The sequence below is a fragment of the Haematobia irritans genome, chromosome 2 (assembly GCF_050003625.1).
Source record: "Haematobia irritans isolate KBUSLIRL chromosome 2, ASM5000362v1, whole genome shotgun sequence".
In the NCBI taxonomy this organism is placed as follows: domain Eukaryota; kingdom Metazoa; phylum Arthropoda; class Insecta; order Diptera; family Muscidae; genus Haematobia; species Haematobia irritans.
The window spans coordinates 144677352-144692904 of NC_134398.1; the positions used below are offsets into that span (position 1 = coordinate 144677352).

A 15553-nucleotide genomic window follows, 5' to 3' on the forward strand; every position below is an offset into this window, starting at 1 on the left:
AAGTTTTATTAAACAATTTAATATATATAATTTATATATAATTTAATGTAGTATAAATATAAATGTGTAACGTAAATTAAAAAAAAAAATGGTGTTTAGTCGGAGCAGGGATTGAACCCACGACCCTTTGCATGCAAGGCAGATATGCTAACTACTGCTCCACGTGGCCAACAAATGTATGTTTCTGTTAAATAATGTTTTGTATGCATCGGCTCGTGGGCGCTGCAGACTATGCTACATAAATATAACTTATAACGATAATTGTCTATTGATGGCCATAACAGCTAAGTAGCTCAGTAGATAGTGTGATGGCTTACAAACTGTATGGTCCTCGGTTCGATTCTGAATAATTTCTTCAACATTATTTGTATTACAGAAAAAGGTGCCAAGAACTAAAAAATTTCGTGGAAATTAAAATTATGTGAGGGAATGAGTACAATCTTCTTTGGGGAAAATTCTTCCAAGCATATACTATTTTTGGGCTCAAAATGCTTCCAAACATATAATATGTTCACATAAAACAAACATATTAATGTTTTGGCAGTATCCAATAATATATATGCTTCCTGCAAAATATGTTTGGAACATATGTTAGAGAAGTGATTTTTTTGAGGGTGTAGTTTTATGATACCTTGCGATCGGAAAGTATTTCCACAACCCAAGTAACTCGATTATGGATGACAATGTTCTGTAGAAGTTTCTACGCAATCCATGGTGGAGGGTACATAAGATTCGGCCAGGCCGAACTTACGGCCGTATATATTTGTTTATTCTTAATAATTCATTTTGTATGGTTTTACGCCATATGTTTTTGGGTCATCCTGGTCTTCTTGATCCTTGGGGGTTCCATGCCGGGGCCATTCTAGAGATGCTGTTTGCCGGTTTTCGTTATGTAAGCCCGATCCATCTCCATTTTCTTTTAGCAATTTGCCTTTTATTGGTTCTTCATTTACGAATTTGTGCAAAATTTCAGCACGATTGCTTCATTATTGAAGACTGTAGCGTGATTACAACAGACAGCCAGACAGACAGACGGACATCGTTATATCGTCTTAGAATTTCTCCCTGATCAAGAATATATATACTTTATATAGTCGGAAATCGATATTTCGATGTGTTACAAACGGAATGACAAACTTATTATACCCCCGTCACCATTCTATGGAGGTGGGTATAAAAATCAAAACGGAATGTTCACGATTTGGTCCACGGGTGTTCACGATTTCATGAACGGCATTCGTTTCTCTTTGGCCATGAAAAGTCTTAACTAAAATAATCGTTAAACGTTGTTATGGCAACTCCGCCATTGGTGCAATGTGCTAAGGCGATTGTTAATGCGTATGGTGCAGACACCACAGGTCTATAGTTATATATAGCCCTCAGATAAACGGAAGACGATGTTAAGTAGTTTTATGATACCTTGCCATCGGAAAGTATTTCCACAACCCAAGTAACCCGATTGTGGATGACAATCTTTTGTAGAAGTTTATACGCAATCCATGGTGGAGGGTACATGGTGTTGGTATATGGTCTCTAACAACCATGCTAAAATTGGTCCATAATCATATATAGCTCCCATATAAACCGATCCCCAGATTTGGTTTTGGAGCCTCTTGAGGAGCAAATTTCATCCGATTAAGTTGAAATTTGGTACATTGTGCTAGTATATGGCCTTTAATAACCATGCCTAATTAGGTCCATATCGGTCTTTAGTTATATATAGCCCTCAGATAAACCGAAGACGATGTTAAGTAGTTTTATGATACCTTGCGATCGGAAAGTATTTCCACAACCCAAGTAACTCGATTGTGGATGACAATGTTCTGTAGAAGTTTCTACGCAATCCATGGTGGAGGGTACATAAGATTCGGCCAGGTCGAACTTACGGCCGTATATATTAGTTTATTCTTAATAAGCCATTTTGTATGTTCTGCGCCATGTGTTTTTGGGTCGTCCTGGTCTTCTTGATCCTTGGGGGTTCCATGCCGGGGCCATTCTAGAGATGCTGTTTGCCGGTTTTCTTTATGTAAGCCCGAACCTCCATTTTCTTCTAGCAATTTGCCTTTTTATTGGTTCTTCATTTACCTTTGTATGCAGTCCTACGTTTGTTTATGTATTGGGTCAGAATATACCACATACTGTACAAAGGCATTTATTGACAAAAGTTTGCATTTTTGGGCTATGCTTTTAGATATGACCCAGATTTTGCGTCCAAATAGAAGTATGTATTGATATTACGCTCAAAGTGAAGATCTTTACTTTTGTGTTCTGAGATATTTGTCTTGCCCTCCATATTTTCTTCAGTCGACCAAATGCTGATCTGGCTTTTTTCAGCCGATTATCAACGTCTTCTTCTATACCGTTGTCAATAGACATACTACTGCCCAAATAGCAAAAGTTGTTAACAAAGAAGATGGACTGATTAGAGATGGTGAAGTTGCCCTCCGAAAATTGTGAAAGTTTTACTAATTTCTAAACCTACTTGTTTTTACGAGGTCGTTTAGCTTATTTTGCATGCCAGAGTGTTTATGGGATAGTAGGCAGATGTCGTCTGCATATAACTATAGTATATTCCAACGAGAAAAAACTTTATCCCATGTAAGAAGAATTTCGAATAACCTCGTCAATTTAAAGGTAAAATGTTGCGAACCACCGTGGAGAAATGGTTTGCATGGCCGCCTGGTATACAACGAGTCTTGGGTTCAATCCCAGTTTCGACCCAACACCAAAACGTTTTTACGCTGGATTATCCCCTCTCAGTAATGCTAATGACTTTTCAAAGCGTTTCAAAGCTCCTCTAATTGGTCTCACCTCTCTGAAGCGCTGGTAAGATTCGTTGAAATCCCTGATCATTGAATACGGCAGCACCTATTGATAAGAAAGAAGTTCACAACTTGTGGTTCCACAATGGACTGAATAGTGATTAAAATAACGGCCTGTCACTTCACCTAACCTAACCTAAATCCAAGGAGTTTCTGGAATAAAAGAAGTGTACCATGGAAAGAACGAATCAGAGCCGATGTCAGCCAAAATTAGACAGGGAAACCTCAATCCGATTCCTTTTTAAGGTTCTGGAGAAGCTGATAGATATCTAAGTAGCATGCTACCACTCACCCAAACGATAACATACATACTCCAAACTTGAGACCTCTGAACCTTAGAGGTAAGGTACAGAGAAGGCAACGACAACAGTCGTTGCACTGAATTTGCATCACTTCTTTAGGTGTGATCCGAATTCAATGTTTTGGATGTAAATTAAAAAAGTCTGTAATATTTTCTCAAATAAATAATTTTTATAATTTTTAATGGATTCTAACGCTTGTTGGAAATATTTTCAAAATTCACAATTTTTTCAAATTGGATTTAGCATTTTTTTCGACAAAATTTAAATGATTTGTACTATTTTATAAATTCTTACTCTGTTTTTAACCTAAATTACCCATTAAAAGTATGAAAAAACCAAGTTATAAAAAAATTGAATTAAAAGAACTACCTGGGTAGTTAAAATAAAGAACATTATCGGGAGTGCTTCTTCTAGAAGTGCTTTCAAAGTTGTGTCTTTGGAAGAACTTCCAATTTTTTTCTGCTGGGTACCTGACTCACTACCAGATCACTATGAACACATACTAACTTAGTCGCACACACCGTGGTGCAATGGTTAGCATGCCCGCCTTGCATACACAAGGTCGTGGGTTCGATTTCTGCTTCGACCGAACACCAAAAAAAAGTTTTTCAGCGGTGGATTATCCCACCTCAGAAATGCTGGTGACATTTCTGAGGGTTTCAAAACTTCTCTAAATGGTTTCACTGCAATGTGGAACGCCGTTCGGACTCGGCTATAAAAAGGAGGTCCCTTGTCATTGAGCTTAAATGGAATCGGGCAGCACTCAGTGATAAGAGAGAAGTTCACCAATGTGGTATCACAATGGACTGAATAGTCTAAGTGAGCCTGATACATCGGGCTGCCACCTAACCTAACCTAACCTAACTTAGTCGCAGAGTTCCTCAGTCTGAAACAACTACAATATATTTATAAGCTGGTTCCATACTACAAGTAGAACATGCGTTAATGGATCCCGAGGCATATTTAATTAACGGCCTGTTCGTGGAATTTTCGTTCGCCTCGAGACGAACGATCCGTCAAAAATACAATATTGATATATCGAAAACCAGAGTCTATGGAATCCCAATTGTTTCGGTGTTCGATAGTATATCATAAATAATGAGTTTATGACAATTTTTCTAGCGAATATATCTAATGTTATTTTAGTTTCAATTTAGACGAACGATTCGCCTCGAGTCGATTTAAGTCCACTTTCTCGTTTTGATTCAAAATTTTCCCTTTTAATGACAAATAATACACACAATAAAAAAAACCGGCCATCGTTCTCATATGACATGCTTTTCTCTTTATCTCTCTCTCTCTCTCGCATTGTCGTAAATATATCATTAATAAGAATCTAGATGTGTCACTTCATTACCATGACAAGTGCTCTCAATAGTTGAATAGGTCCTTTAAATAAGATAAGACTGTCTACCATGATGACATATTGAGGCAGGCAATGAAAGGATGTAGTGATGCGATTGACTTTTAAAAAGACGACCTGTTGAATCTATTTGTGTGTTTTGCAGAGAATAATTGCATGTTTTAACTACATAATAAAAAATATTTATAAACCACAAGCAAAAATAAATAAATTCTCCTTTTTTTCTTGTTTCAGGTTCTGCCATAAAATGTTACGTCTGCAATAGTCATAAAGAAACAGACTGTGCATTGGACATACCACCAGATAATCTCCTTAAGGACTGTGAAGAAGTCTATTCAACAAGAGGACGTGGTATTTCGACATATTGTCGTAAAATATCTCAAGTTATTGAATTCTCTGTAAATAATCGTAAGTACATATATAATTTAGTAAAGACTCATAGCCAGCTTTGAGTGTGTAAGCACAACCACAGCGACTATCGGTAGGCGAACAAGTATTTTCGTGTATTTCCTATGGAAAGTCAACATTTCGCTACGGAAATCCATAACTCTTGGCCAGAGATGGTCTGTATCAAACTTTTTTAGGTTTGCGACTGTCGCAAAGTTGTAAACGTCGTAAACGTCACATACGCGTCGTAAATGCAGAAAAAGTAAAAAAAAGCAAAAGAAAAAGCAAACTGAAAATACTTTAGTCGCGTCAGCTAGGCAGCGAATACGATGATATCCAAGACGATGGTATGTGCGAAGAAGTTTCAATTCTTAGGAATGTTCACAATTTTCGGTTTTAGTCCCCCAGTTCCCTATTGCCTTTTGCACGAGTACAGGGTAACCGTGGATTTTCTCATCCTTTCTTAGCTTTAAGTTCAGTCTCCTGTCCAATATAACCCCAAGGTATTTTGCACACTCACCAACGGGAATTTCGATACTACCTAAGAAAATAGGCTTGACCATGGGAAAACTTTCACAAATTTCTGCAGAAACTCACAGCGAATGCTGTCAAACTATATTAAAAAATGTTCAGGATTTCTTCTATTCAAAATTTGGTTTTCTACAGTAGGTTTACGACTTTTGCGACATACGTATTATACCGTCGCAAATGTATGTCGCAAAAGTCACAGTTTGTGACAGGCCAACCCTGCTCTTGGCGGAATGTCAAATATTTTGCTAATCCAGCTCTCCTTTATTGAGAGAACAAATGTCAAGGCGTAGATTTTTTTATTTTTCTTTGTTTAATTTTGATAAAATTTTCTTTAGAAATAAAATTTTGACAAAATTTCCTATAGAAATAAAATTTCGACAATAGTTTTATAGAAATGAGATGTTGACAAATTTTTTCTATAGAAATAAAATGTTGACAAAATTTTCTATAGAAATAAAATGTTGACAAAATTTTCTATAGCAATAAAATGTTGACAAAATTTTCTATTGAAAAAAATTTTGACACAATTTTCTATAGAAATAAAATTTGGACAAAAATTTTCTATACAAATAAAATTTTGACAAAATTTTCTATAGAAATAAAATTTGGACAAAAATTTTCTATACAAATAAAATTTTGACAACATTTTCTATAGAAATAAAATTTTGACAAAATTTTCTATAGAAATAAAATTTTGACAAAATTTTCTATAGAAATAAAATTTTGACAAAATTTTCTATAGAAATAAGATGTTGACAAAAATGTTTTATAGAAATAAAATTTTGACAACACTTTCTATAGAAATAAAATTTAAATTTTAAATATCACCCCTCTATGCAATCAGATATTTTTGATCCCTTTGTATGGGAGGTCCGATCGAAACCAAACTTAAATTTTTTCTTAATTTTGTCCATCAACAAGGACCTTCACAGTTTCACATTCCTACGATGCCTCCTTCTACTTTGACCATTCGTTGTATAGGATTGAAGCACTGTGCGACGACACCGCCAAGTCGACTCATCTCGACAGAAATGGAAATATATTCGTTTAAATTTAAACAAGTATATACGGCCGTAAGTTCGGCCAGGCCGAAGCTCATGTACCCTCCACCATGGATTGCATAGAAACTTGTACTAAAGACTGTCATCCACAATCGAATTACTTGGGTTGTGGTATCACTTGCCGATGGCAACGTATCTTAAAACTTCCTAACACCGTCTTCTAAATTGCACGGTAGCCCATATGTGGTATATATTAAACTAAACAAGTATATACGGCCGTAAGTTCGGCCAGGCCGAATCTTATGTACCCTCCACCATGGATTGCATAGAAACTTGTACACATTCGAATTACTTGGGTTGTGGTATCTTAAAACTTCTTAACATCGTTTTCTAAATTGTGAGTTAGTCCATACGTGGTAGAGAGCCAGAATAGAAATATGGGGGTCGCTTATATGGGGGCTATATACAATTATGAACTTGATATGGACCAATTTTTGTGTGATTGGGGATCGATTTATCTGAGGGCTATATATAACTATAGGCCGATATGGACCTAGTTAGGCATGGTTGTTAACGGCCACATACTAGCACAATGTACCAAATTTCAACTGACTCGGATGAAATTTGCTCCTCCAAGAGGCTCCAAAACCAAATCTCGGGATCGGTTTATATGGGGGCTATATATGATTATGGACTGATATAGACCACTTTTGGCATGGCTGTTAAATATCATATACTACCATCACTTACCAAATTTCAACCAGTTCGGAGGAATTTTGCTTCTCCAAAAGGCACCGGAGGTCAAATCTGGGGATCGGTTTATATGGGGGCTATATATAATTATGGACTGATAAGAATCAATTCCTGCATGGTTTTTAATACCATATACTAACATCACGTACCAAATTTCAACCGAATCGGATGAATTTTGCTCTTCCAAGGGGCTCCGGAAGTCAAATCTGGGGATCGGTTTATATGCCTATATATAATTATGGACCGATTTCGACCAATTTTTGCATGGCTGTTTGAGGCCATATATTAACACCACGTACCAAATTTCAACTGAATCCGATGAATTTTGGTCTTCCAAGAGGCTCCAGAGGTCAACTCTGGTGATTGGTTTATATGGGGGCTATATATAATTATGAACCGATGTGGACCATTGTTTGCATGGTCATTAGAGACCATATACTAACACCATGTACCAAATTTCAGCCGGATTGGATGAAATTTGCTTCTCTTAGAGCAATCGCAAGCCAAATTTGGGGGTCCCTTTATATGGGGGCTATACGTAAAAGTGGACCGATATGGCCCATTTGCAATACCATTCGACCTACATCAATAACAACTACTTGTGCCAAGTTTCAAGTCGGTAGCTTGTTTCGTTCGGAAGTTAGCGTGATTTCAACAGACGGACGGACATGCTCAGATCGACTCCGAATTTCACCAAGACCCAGAATATATATACTTTATGGGGTCTTAGAGCAATATTTCGATAAGTTACAAACGGAATGACAAAGTTAATATACCCCCCATCCTATGGTGGAGGGTATAAACATATATATATAAATATTGTAATTGCTACAAAAGGAACTGAATTTTTCAACCAACCGAACTGAATACAACGTGTCTATAAAAATTTTGCAAAAATTATACACAGTAGAGATAAATAAAATGAAAATTAGAAAGTCGGATTGGTTGTAACATACAACTCTGGACAAGCTCAACTAACTGTAGAATGGAATAAAAGCCAATTGACGGAGAAAATTCGATTGTAAGGGTGGTTAAAATTTCAAGGGCCGATGTTGATTTTGAATAAAACACAAACTATTTAGGAAATTATTGTAATTTTATTTTATTATGATATATTGGTATTATTCAATTATGTATTGAACAAAATATCGGCCAAATGGGCGCCGCGACCTCGGTGGCACACCTTCTTCCATTGGTCCAAATTTTCGATGACTCTGAGGCATAATGGAGGTTCTATGCCGTTAATGTGCGGAATTATCTCATCCTTTAGCTTTTTAATTGTTGCTGGCTTATCGACGAAACCTTTTCTTTCAAATAACCCCAAAGAAAAAAGTCCAGCGGTGTCAAATCACATGATCTTTGCGGCCAATTGACGTCGCCATTACGTGAGATAACACGGCCATGGAATTCGTTGCGCAAAAGAGCCATTGTTTCGTTAGCTGTGTGGCAAGTGGGACCGTCCTGCTGAAACCACATATCGTCCACATCCATATCTTCCAATTCGGGCCATAAAAAGTTCGTTATCGTCTCACAATACCGAACACCATTCACAGTAACTGCCTGACCGGCCTCATTTTGGAAAAAATACGGCCCGATGATGCCGCCAGCCCATAAACCGCACCAAACAGTCACTTTTTGTGGGTGCATTGGTTTTTCGACAATCACTCTTGGATTCTCATTTGCCCAAATGCGGCAATTCTGTTTATTGACGAATCCACTGAGGTGAAAATGTGCCTCACACTGAAGATGATTTTCTTCGAAAATTTATCATCCACTGTTGCCATTTCTTGGAACCATTCTGCCCATTCACGATGTACATGGTTCAAATTGAATAAGTCTGAAATAGAGAAATGTCAAATAAAATTCGGAAAAAAACTTGGCGTTTAGGTGTGGTTCACATTTAACATCGGCCCTTACAATTTAACCACCCTTATTCTCGTGATTTGGCCCCGAGAGATTACTTTTTGTTTGCAAATTTAAAAAAATCGCTCACTGGACAAAGGTAAGGCAGTCGTCGCCGCCAGAAATCATTATTTTCCTAGAGAACAGGTTTTCAGGTGAATTAAAGAATTTGAGTTAAAACAATCGAATTAATTAATTAATATCAACATATGTTTATAGATCATGTACCTCTGAGGAAGCAATTCAGCGAAAATTGAGAAATATCAGGATTGATGAATTGAATAAATAAATATGTTAATAAAACAAAAAGATCTCAAGCTTAGCAAAAAATATAGAATATTAAAAAAAAACTATGTTGAAAATTAAATAGCCAAATTTCTAAAATGTTTATTTTTTGTAGAGAATAAAGCCGGCGGCGGCTGGTCCTAAATTATTCGGCCAGCGGCTTAACGGCGATTTGAATTTGTCTATTCGGCGGCACACAATTATTCATTATAAAATGAACAGCCTGTTTCTTTATGTCGAACGAGCTCTATCGATCGACCAAAATGCATAAAAACAGCTGATTTTTGGTTATAAATTCAGATGTTTGGTTCCATTTCAGTCGATCGATAGAGCTCGATCGACATACCGAATCAGGCTGTAAATTGAGGTTATTCAAATGGCTGTGAGATTAGCCAAGGACATTGCAAAATTGTTATATTGATAAACTTGATAAATAATAATCATTATATTTTACATCTATATATAAAATTAATTAATTTGCTTCAATCATCTCTCGTTTCAATCCACAGTACCCCCCGATAGCCGTGTCATCCGTACCTGTGGTTTCCAAAATCAAACCAACTACAACACCTGCTATACACGTGCCGGTTTTGGTGGCCGCCAAGTGGTATGCTCCTGCACTGAAGATAACTGCAATACCGCTGCTGGTCTCAGTGTCTCATCTTTAGCTATGGCAACATCATTATTCTTTGCTGTGGCCCTATTGCTGAAAAAATTTGTTTAATTCGTTACAGCTTAGTTCAAATTTTAACAATCCCTCTAGATTGTTTACATGATTCTTTCGTTAATGTGTACACATTATTATTGTTATAGTTTCTGTTAAAAATTCTGTTAAATTTAATTTCTTTTGTTTTTATTATTTTGTTACTTTTTTAAATCTATTATTATTTTATACAACCTTTATTAATTGTATTTATTTTTTTGTAAAACTAATTTCCCCAATTTGAGGGGTGTTTGTTTTTTAGTAGAATAAAATTTTTGCAATTTTTTGATTTTGTAACGCCGATTGGCCATTAACTAAAACTAACGAATAAAATGCTAAATATATTGGATTTTAATAGACAACCAACCAACCCAAATTAATTTTGTGAAATAGGTAAGATAGTCATTGTATTTTTATTAGATAAATGGAATTTTTGTGTTTTATCTTTTTTTCAGAAGCTAAAAATTGCCAGAGAAAATATCCACCCAAAACACTGTAGAAATAACCAACGTGATTCTATAAATTAAGTTATTTATTTCAATTTATAACTCCCACCAGCCATATAGAACACTGAAAGGAAAGCTTAAAAATATACGAGAATTTGTTTTATTTACTAAACTAGGAAGACGAAGAAATAATAAAATGGTCATCCTGTAAATACCCAATAAACACAAGCATTGGAGAAATGCTTAAATTCAATACGCTTTCAAACATTTTTTCAAAGAATTACCTTAAAATTCAATTTGAGAAATTGTTGAGAAAATCGCGTTCTCAACTAAAAAAAACAGACATTACCCTCAACAGTAGAATTCAACACGTTAGCAACAATTTCTCAACATATTAGCAACATCTTTTCAAACTAAATTTCATTTTAATGCTTCAAACCTATTGGAAAATTTGTTGAAGGCAATCAATTTGCAAGGCCATTTGAATTAATATTGAATATGGCATTCACTATCAAATTGATATGGTGTTACATGTGAAAAATACTCATCCTTGTGTTTGTTGGCTATAAACAATTGAAAAATACTGGAATTTAAACCGCAGTAGAATTGAGTTGAAAACAAAATGAATTCAAATATTCCCCCTAATTGATGGAAATACAATAACGCCTATTTTTTCGTACGTCAGAGTTGCATTCACGATCTGTTCGAAAAAAAAACTCAAAACAAAGATTTCGCAGTTATTCCGCACAAACGTTTTTATGTGGACTATAACAGTTTTTCGTGCGAAAAAGACATCTCATTAAAGAGGAATTTTTCGAAAGCATTTTGTGTACATTAATTGTCAGTTCAAAGATGGGCTCGTATTTGACAAACTCGTAGAAGTTTTCGTAATCCTTTTAGTGAAAAATTCTAAGAAACTAAGCTACAAAATAGCTTTATATTAAAATAAATAAAAAATCCAAAAATAATTTATGTTAAAACGGAAAGCATTCAAATTTTAAAATATTCAACTTGTATACATCCCTTAGCAATATTTTTAAAATGTTCAACTATTTGTATTTTTTTTCGTAATTTTAAAATGTACCAAAAGTAACATAGGAAAACAAACAATTAAATACAAATTCTCCCTGAAAGTATTATTGAAAAGTGAATTTTTATTAAGGAAAAAAGTAATAATAAATTGAAGTATCTGTAGCCTACCGTTAAATTTTGAATTTAAGTAAAGAAATCAAGAGAAGAAAAAAACAATTTTTGAGTTTTGTCCTCATTTTTTGAAAACTTTTTAAAACAATATATACCTAACTAATAATAATTTGTTAAAACTAAAAATACAAAATAAAAATAATTAAAATAATAATAATAATAATAATAAACAAAAAACTAATAAGCTAAATTATTCATACATTGTGAAGAAAATGCAGCTAATACCAAAAATTAATAATGATTGTCCTCATGAATTCATTACAAATTTGAATGAATTCAACATTCAAATCTTTACCTTTCCCTCCCTAATCCTCTAGAATTAATTTTCAAAGATCCAAAGTCTAAATTTAGATGAGAAAAATAAATGCTTTTTGTAAAAACAAAAAAAAACAAAATTTTAAAAACAGATAATAAAAATAAAATCAGCTCATTTCAACAGAAACTTTAAAATGAAATTTTGAAACAAACAAAAAACAAATACGAAAATTAAACAAATTCAAAAATAAAAATTCAATAACGTAAAATAAAAAGATCTCCCAAAAGTGAAGCAAATGAACCTCCTCCAGAATAGAGAACTATAGTATTTTTTCCCCAAACAAAACGCACTACATATGTACTTGTTGTAATTGCTATGAAAGCGAAAATCCCACTGTGCGCATCATCAACTACACTCGGAAAAAATCCCGAAAAAATCACAAATACACAAAACAAAAACCAAAAAAATTAGAGATCAACTGCCAAAAAACAACCGAAGCTTTGTCAAAGCTAAAATTTAAGACAAAAAATGCAATTGTGTAAATGTAGTTGTAAATCCCATCCATTGCCCACACAAACAAAGAAAAAACCTAAATAAAATTTATAGAAATACTGTAGAAACATTTTTGTGAATTTTAATTTTTTAGTTTTTGTTCCAACTCCACCCATGTTTGTAGCTGTTCTATATTTCCAAGAAAATTTTGAATAATCCAACAAATACATAAAACCCCCAAACATTTTCCCCAAAAAAACATATTTTGTAACATACACATTAGAGAAACATTTGAATTCGAATCGTCTTCAAAAATTATTATTTGAATACTTCTTGAATTCAAACATTTCTCAATCGTTCGTGTTTACTGGAACATTAAAAAAAAACAAAACAATTTATTTCTTATGAAATAGAATTCAAATTTGAACGAAATAAACCAACAACAACTGAAAAGAAGACAGTATAAATATGTATTTCTTTAGTGAAAATTGTAAAAGCTGATTAAAAATGTCGTAAATGGTAAATAAGTATTGAATAAAGATTTAATAAAAATTATAAAACAAAAAGTTGTATTCCTTTCTTCAGCAGAATAGGGTTAGCTGATATCCCTGTTAATTAAAGGTAAGTATCATAACAAGTATATACGGCCGTAAGTTCGGCACCATGGATTACGTAGAAACTTCTTTTAAACATTGCCATCCACAATCGAATTTCTTGGGTTGCGGTAACGCTTGCCGATGGCAAGATATCTTAAAACCTCCTAACACCGTCTTCTAAATTGTAAGCAAGTCCATACGTGGCATAACAAAATTTTCAATAGAAATAAAATTTTTACAAAATTTTCTACAGAAATAAAGTTATGACAAAATTTTCTATAGAAATGAAATTTTAACAAAATTTTCTATAGAAATAAAATTTTAACAAAATTTTCTATAGCAATAACATTTTCACAAAATTTTCTATAGAAATAAAATTTTAACAAAATTTTCTATAGCAATAACATTTTGACAAAATTTTCTATAGAAATAAAATTTTGATAGATAAAATTTTGGTAGATTATTTTTGGCTGGAGTGGCAACCATGATTATGAACCGATATGAACCAATTTTTGTGTGATTTGGGATCGGCTATATATAACTATAGACCGATATGAACCAATTTTGATATGTTTGTTTGCGGCCATATACTAACACCACGTTCCCAATTTGAACCGGATCGGATGAATTTTGCTCCTCCAAGAGGCTCCGGAGGTCAAATCGGGAGAACGGTTTCTATGGGGGCTATATATAATTATGGACCGATGTGGACCAATTTTTGCATGGTTGTTAGAGACCCTATACCACAACCATGTACCAAATTTCAGCAGGATAGGATGAAATTTTCTTCTCTTTGAGGCTCCGCAAGCCAAATCTGGGGTTCGGTTTATATGGGGGCTATATATAATTATGGACCGATGTGGACCAATTTTTGCATGGTTGTTAGAGACCATATACCAACACCATGTACCACATTTCAGCCGGATCGGATGAAATATGCTTCTCTTAGAGGCTCCGCAAGCCAAATCTGAAGGACCGTTTATATGGGGGCTATACGTAAAAGTGGATCGATATGGCCCATTTGCAATACCATCCGACCTACATCAATAACAACTACTTGTGCCAAATTTCAAGTCGATAGCTTGTTTCGTTCAGAAGTTAGCGTGATTTCAACAGACGGACGGACGGACATGCTTACATCGACTCAGAATTTCACCACGATCCAGAATAACAAGTTGGCTGATAAGTCCCCGGTCTGACACATAGATGGCGTAGCTAGTATTAAATGCATATTATTTTTATATAGTACCAACCTTCAAATGATTCGTGTCAAAATTTGACGTCTGTAAGTCAATTAGTTTGTGAGATAGAGCGTCTTTTGTGAAGCAACTTTTGTTATTGTGAAAAAATGGAAAAAAGGAATTTCGTGTTTTGATAAAATACTGTTTTCTGAAAAGAAAAAATACGGTAGAAGCAAAAACTTGGCTTGCTAATGAGTTTCCGGACTCTGTCCCAGGGAAATCAACAATAATTGATTGGTATGCAAAATTCAAGCGTGATGAAATGAGCACGGAGGACGGTGAACGCAGTGGACGCCCGAAAGAGGTGGTTACCGACGAAAACATCAAAAAAATCCAAAAAATGATTTTGAATGACCGTAAAATGAAGTTGATCGAGATAGCAGAGGCCTTAAAGATATCAAAGGAAAGTGGTGGTTCTATCATTCATCAATATTTGGATATGCGGAAGCTCTGTGCAAAATGGGTGCCGCGCGAGTTCACATTTGACCAAAAACAACAACGTGTTGATGATTCTGAGTGCTGTTTGCAGCTGTTAACTCGTAATACACCCGAGTTTTTCCGCAGATATGTGACAATGGATGAAACATGGCTCCATCACTACACTCCTGAGTCCAATCGACAGTCGGCTGAGTGGACAGCGACCGTTGAACCGTCTTCGAAGCGTGGAAAGACTCAAAAATCCGCTGACAAAGTAATGGCCTCTGTTTTTTGGGATGCGCATGGAATAATTTTTATCGATTATCTTGAGAAGGGAAAAACCATCAACAGTGACTATTATATGGCGTTATTGGAGCGCTTGAAGGTCGAAATCGCGGCAAAACGGCCCCATATGAAGAAGAAAAAAGTGTTGTTCCACCAAGACAACGCGCTGTGCCACAAGTCTTTGAGAACGATGGCAAAAATTCATGAATTGGGCTTCGAATTGTTTCCCCACCCACCGTATTCACCAGATCTGGCCCTCAGCGATCTTTTCTTGTTCTTAGACCTCAAAAGGATGCCAGCAGCGAAAAAATTTGACTGCAATGAAGAGGTGATCGTCGAAACTGAGGCCTATTTTGAGGCAAAACCGAAGGAGTACTACCAAAATGGTATCAAAAAGTTGGAAGGTCGTTATAATCGTTGTATCGCTCTTGAAGGGAACTATGTTGAATAATAAAAACGTATTTTGACAACAAAAAAGTGTTTTTCTTTGTTAGGACTTATCAGCCATCCTGTTAAGTCTACAAATAATTACTAATCGATATGGACTTTTGCACGGTACGTAGGGAGC

The 15553-nt window shown here is 35.0% G+C and overlaps 1 protein-coding gene across 2 annotated transcripts in view; it reads left to right on the forward strand.

Moving 5' to 3' along the window:
- The window catches only part of LOC142226433 (UPAR/Ly6 domain-containing protein CG9338), a 54860-nt gene extending 44219 nt beyond the window's left edge, over positions 1-10641 (forward strand). For both annotated transcript variants that reach the window (XM_075296452.1, XM_075296453.1), the window contains exons 3-5: positions 4722-4895; positions 9856-10442; positions 10505-10641. In XM_075296452.1, the coding sequence (XP_075152567.1) occupies positions 4722-4895; positions 9856-10070 (389 nt within the window). In that variant the 3' untranslated portion in view covers positions 10071-10442; positions 10505-10641. The remainder of the gene's footprint in view (positions 1-4721; positions 4896-9855; positions 10443-10504) is intronic.
- The last annotated feature ends 4912 nt before the right edge of the window (positions 10642-15553 follow it).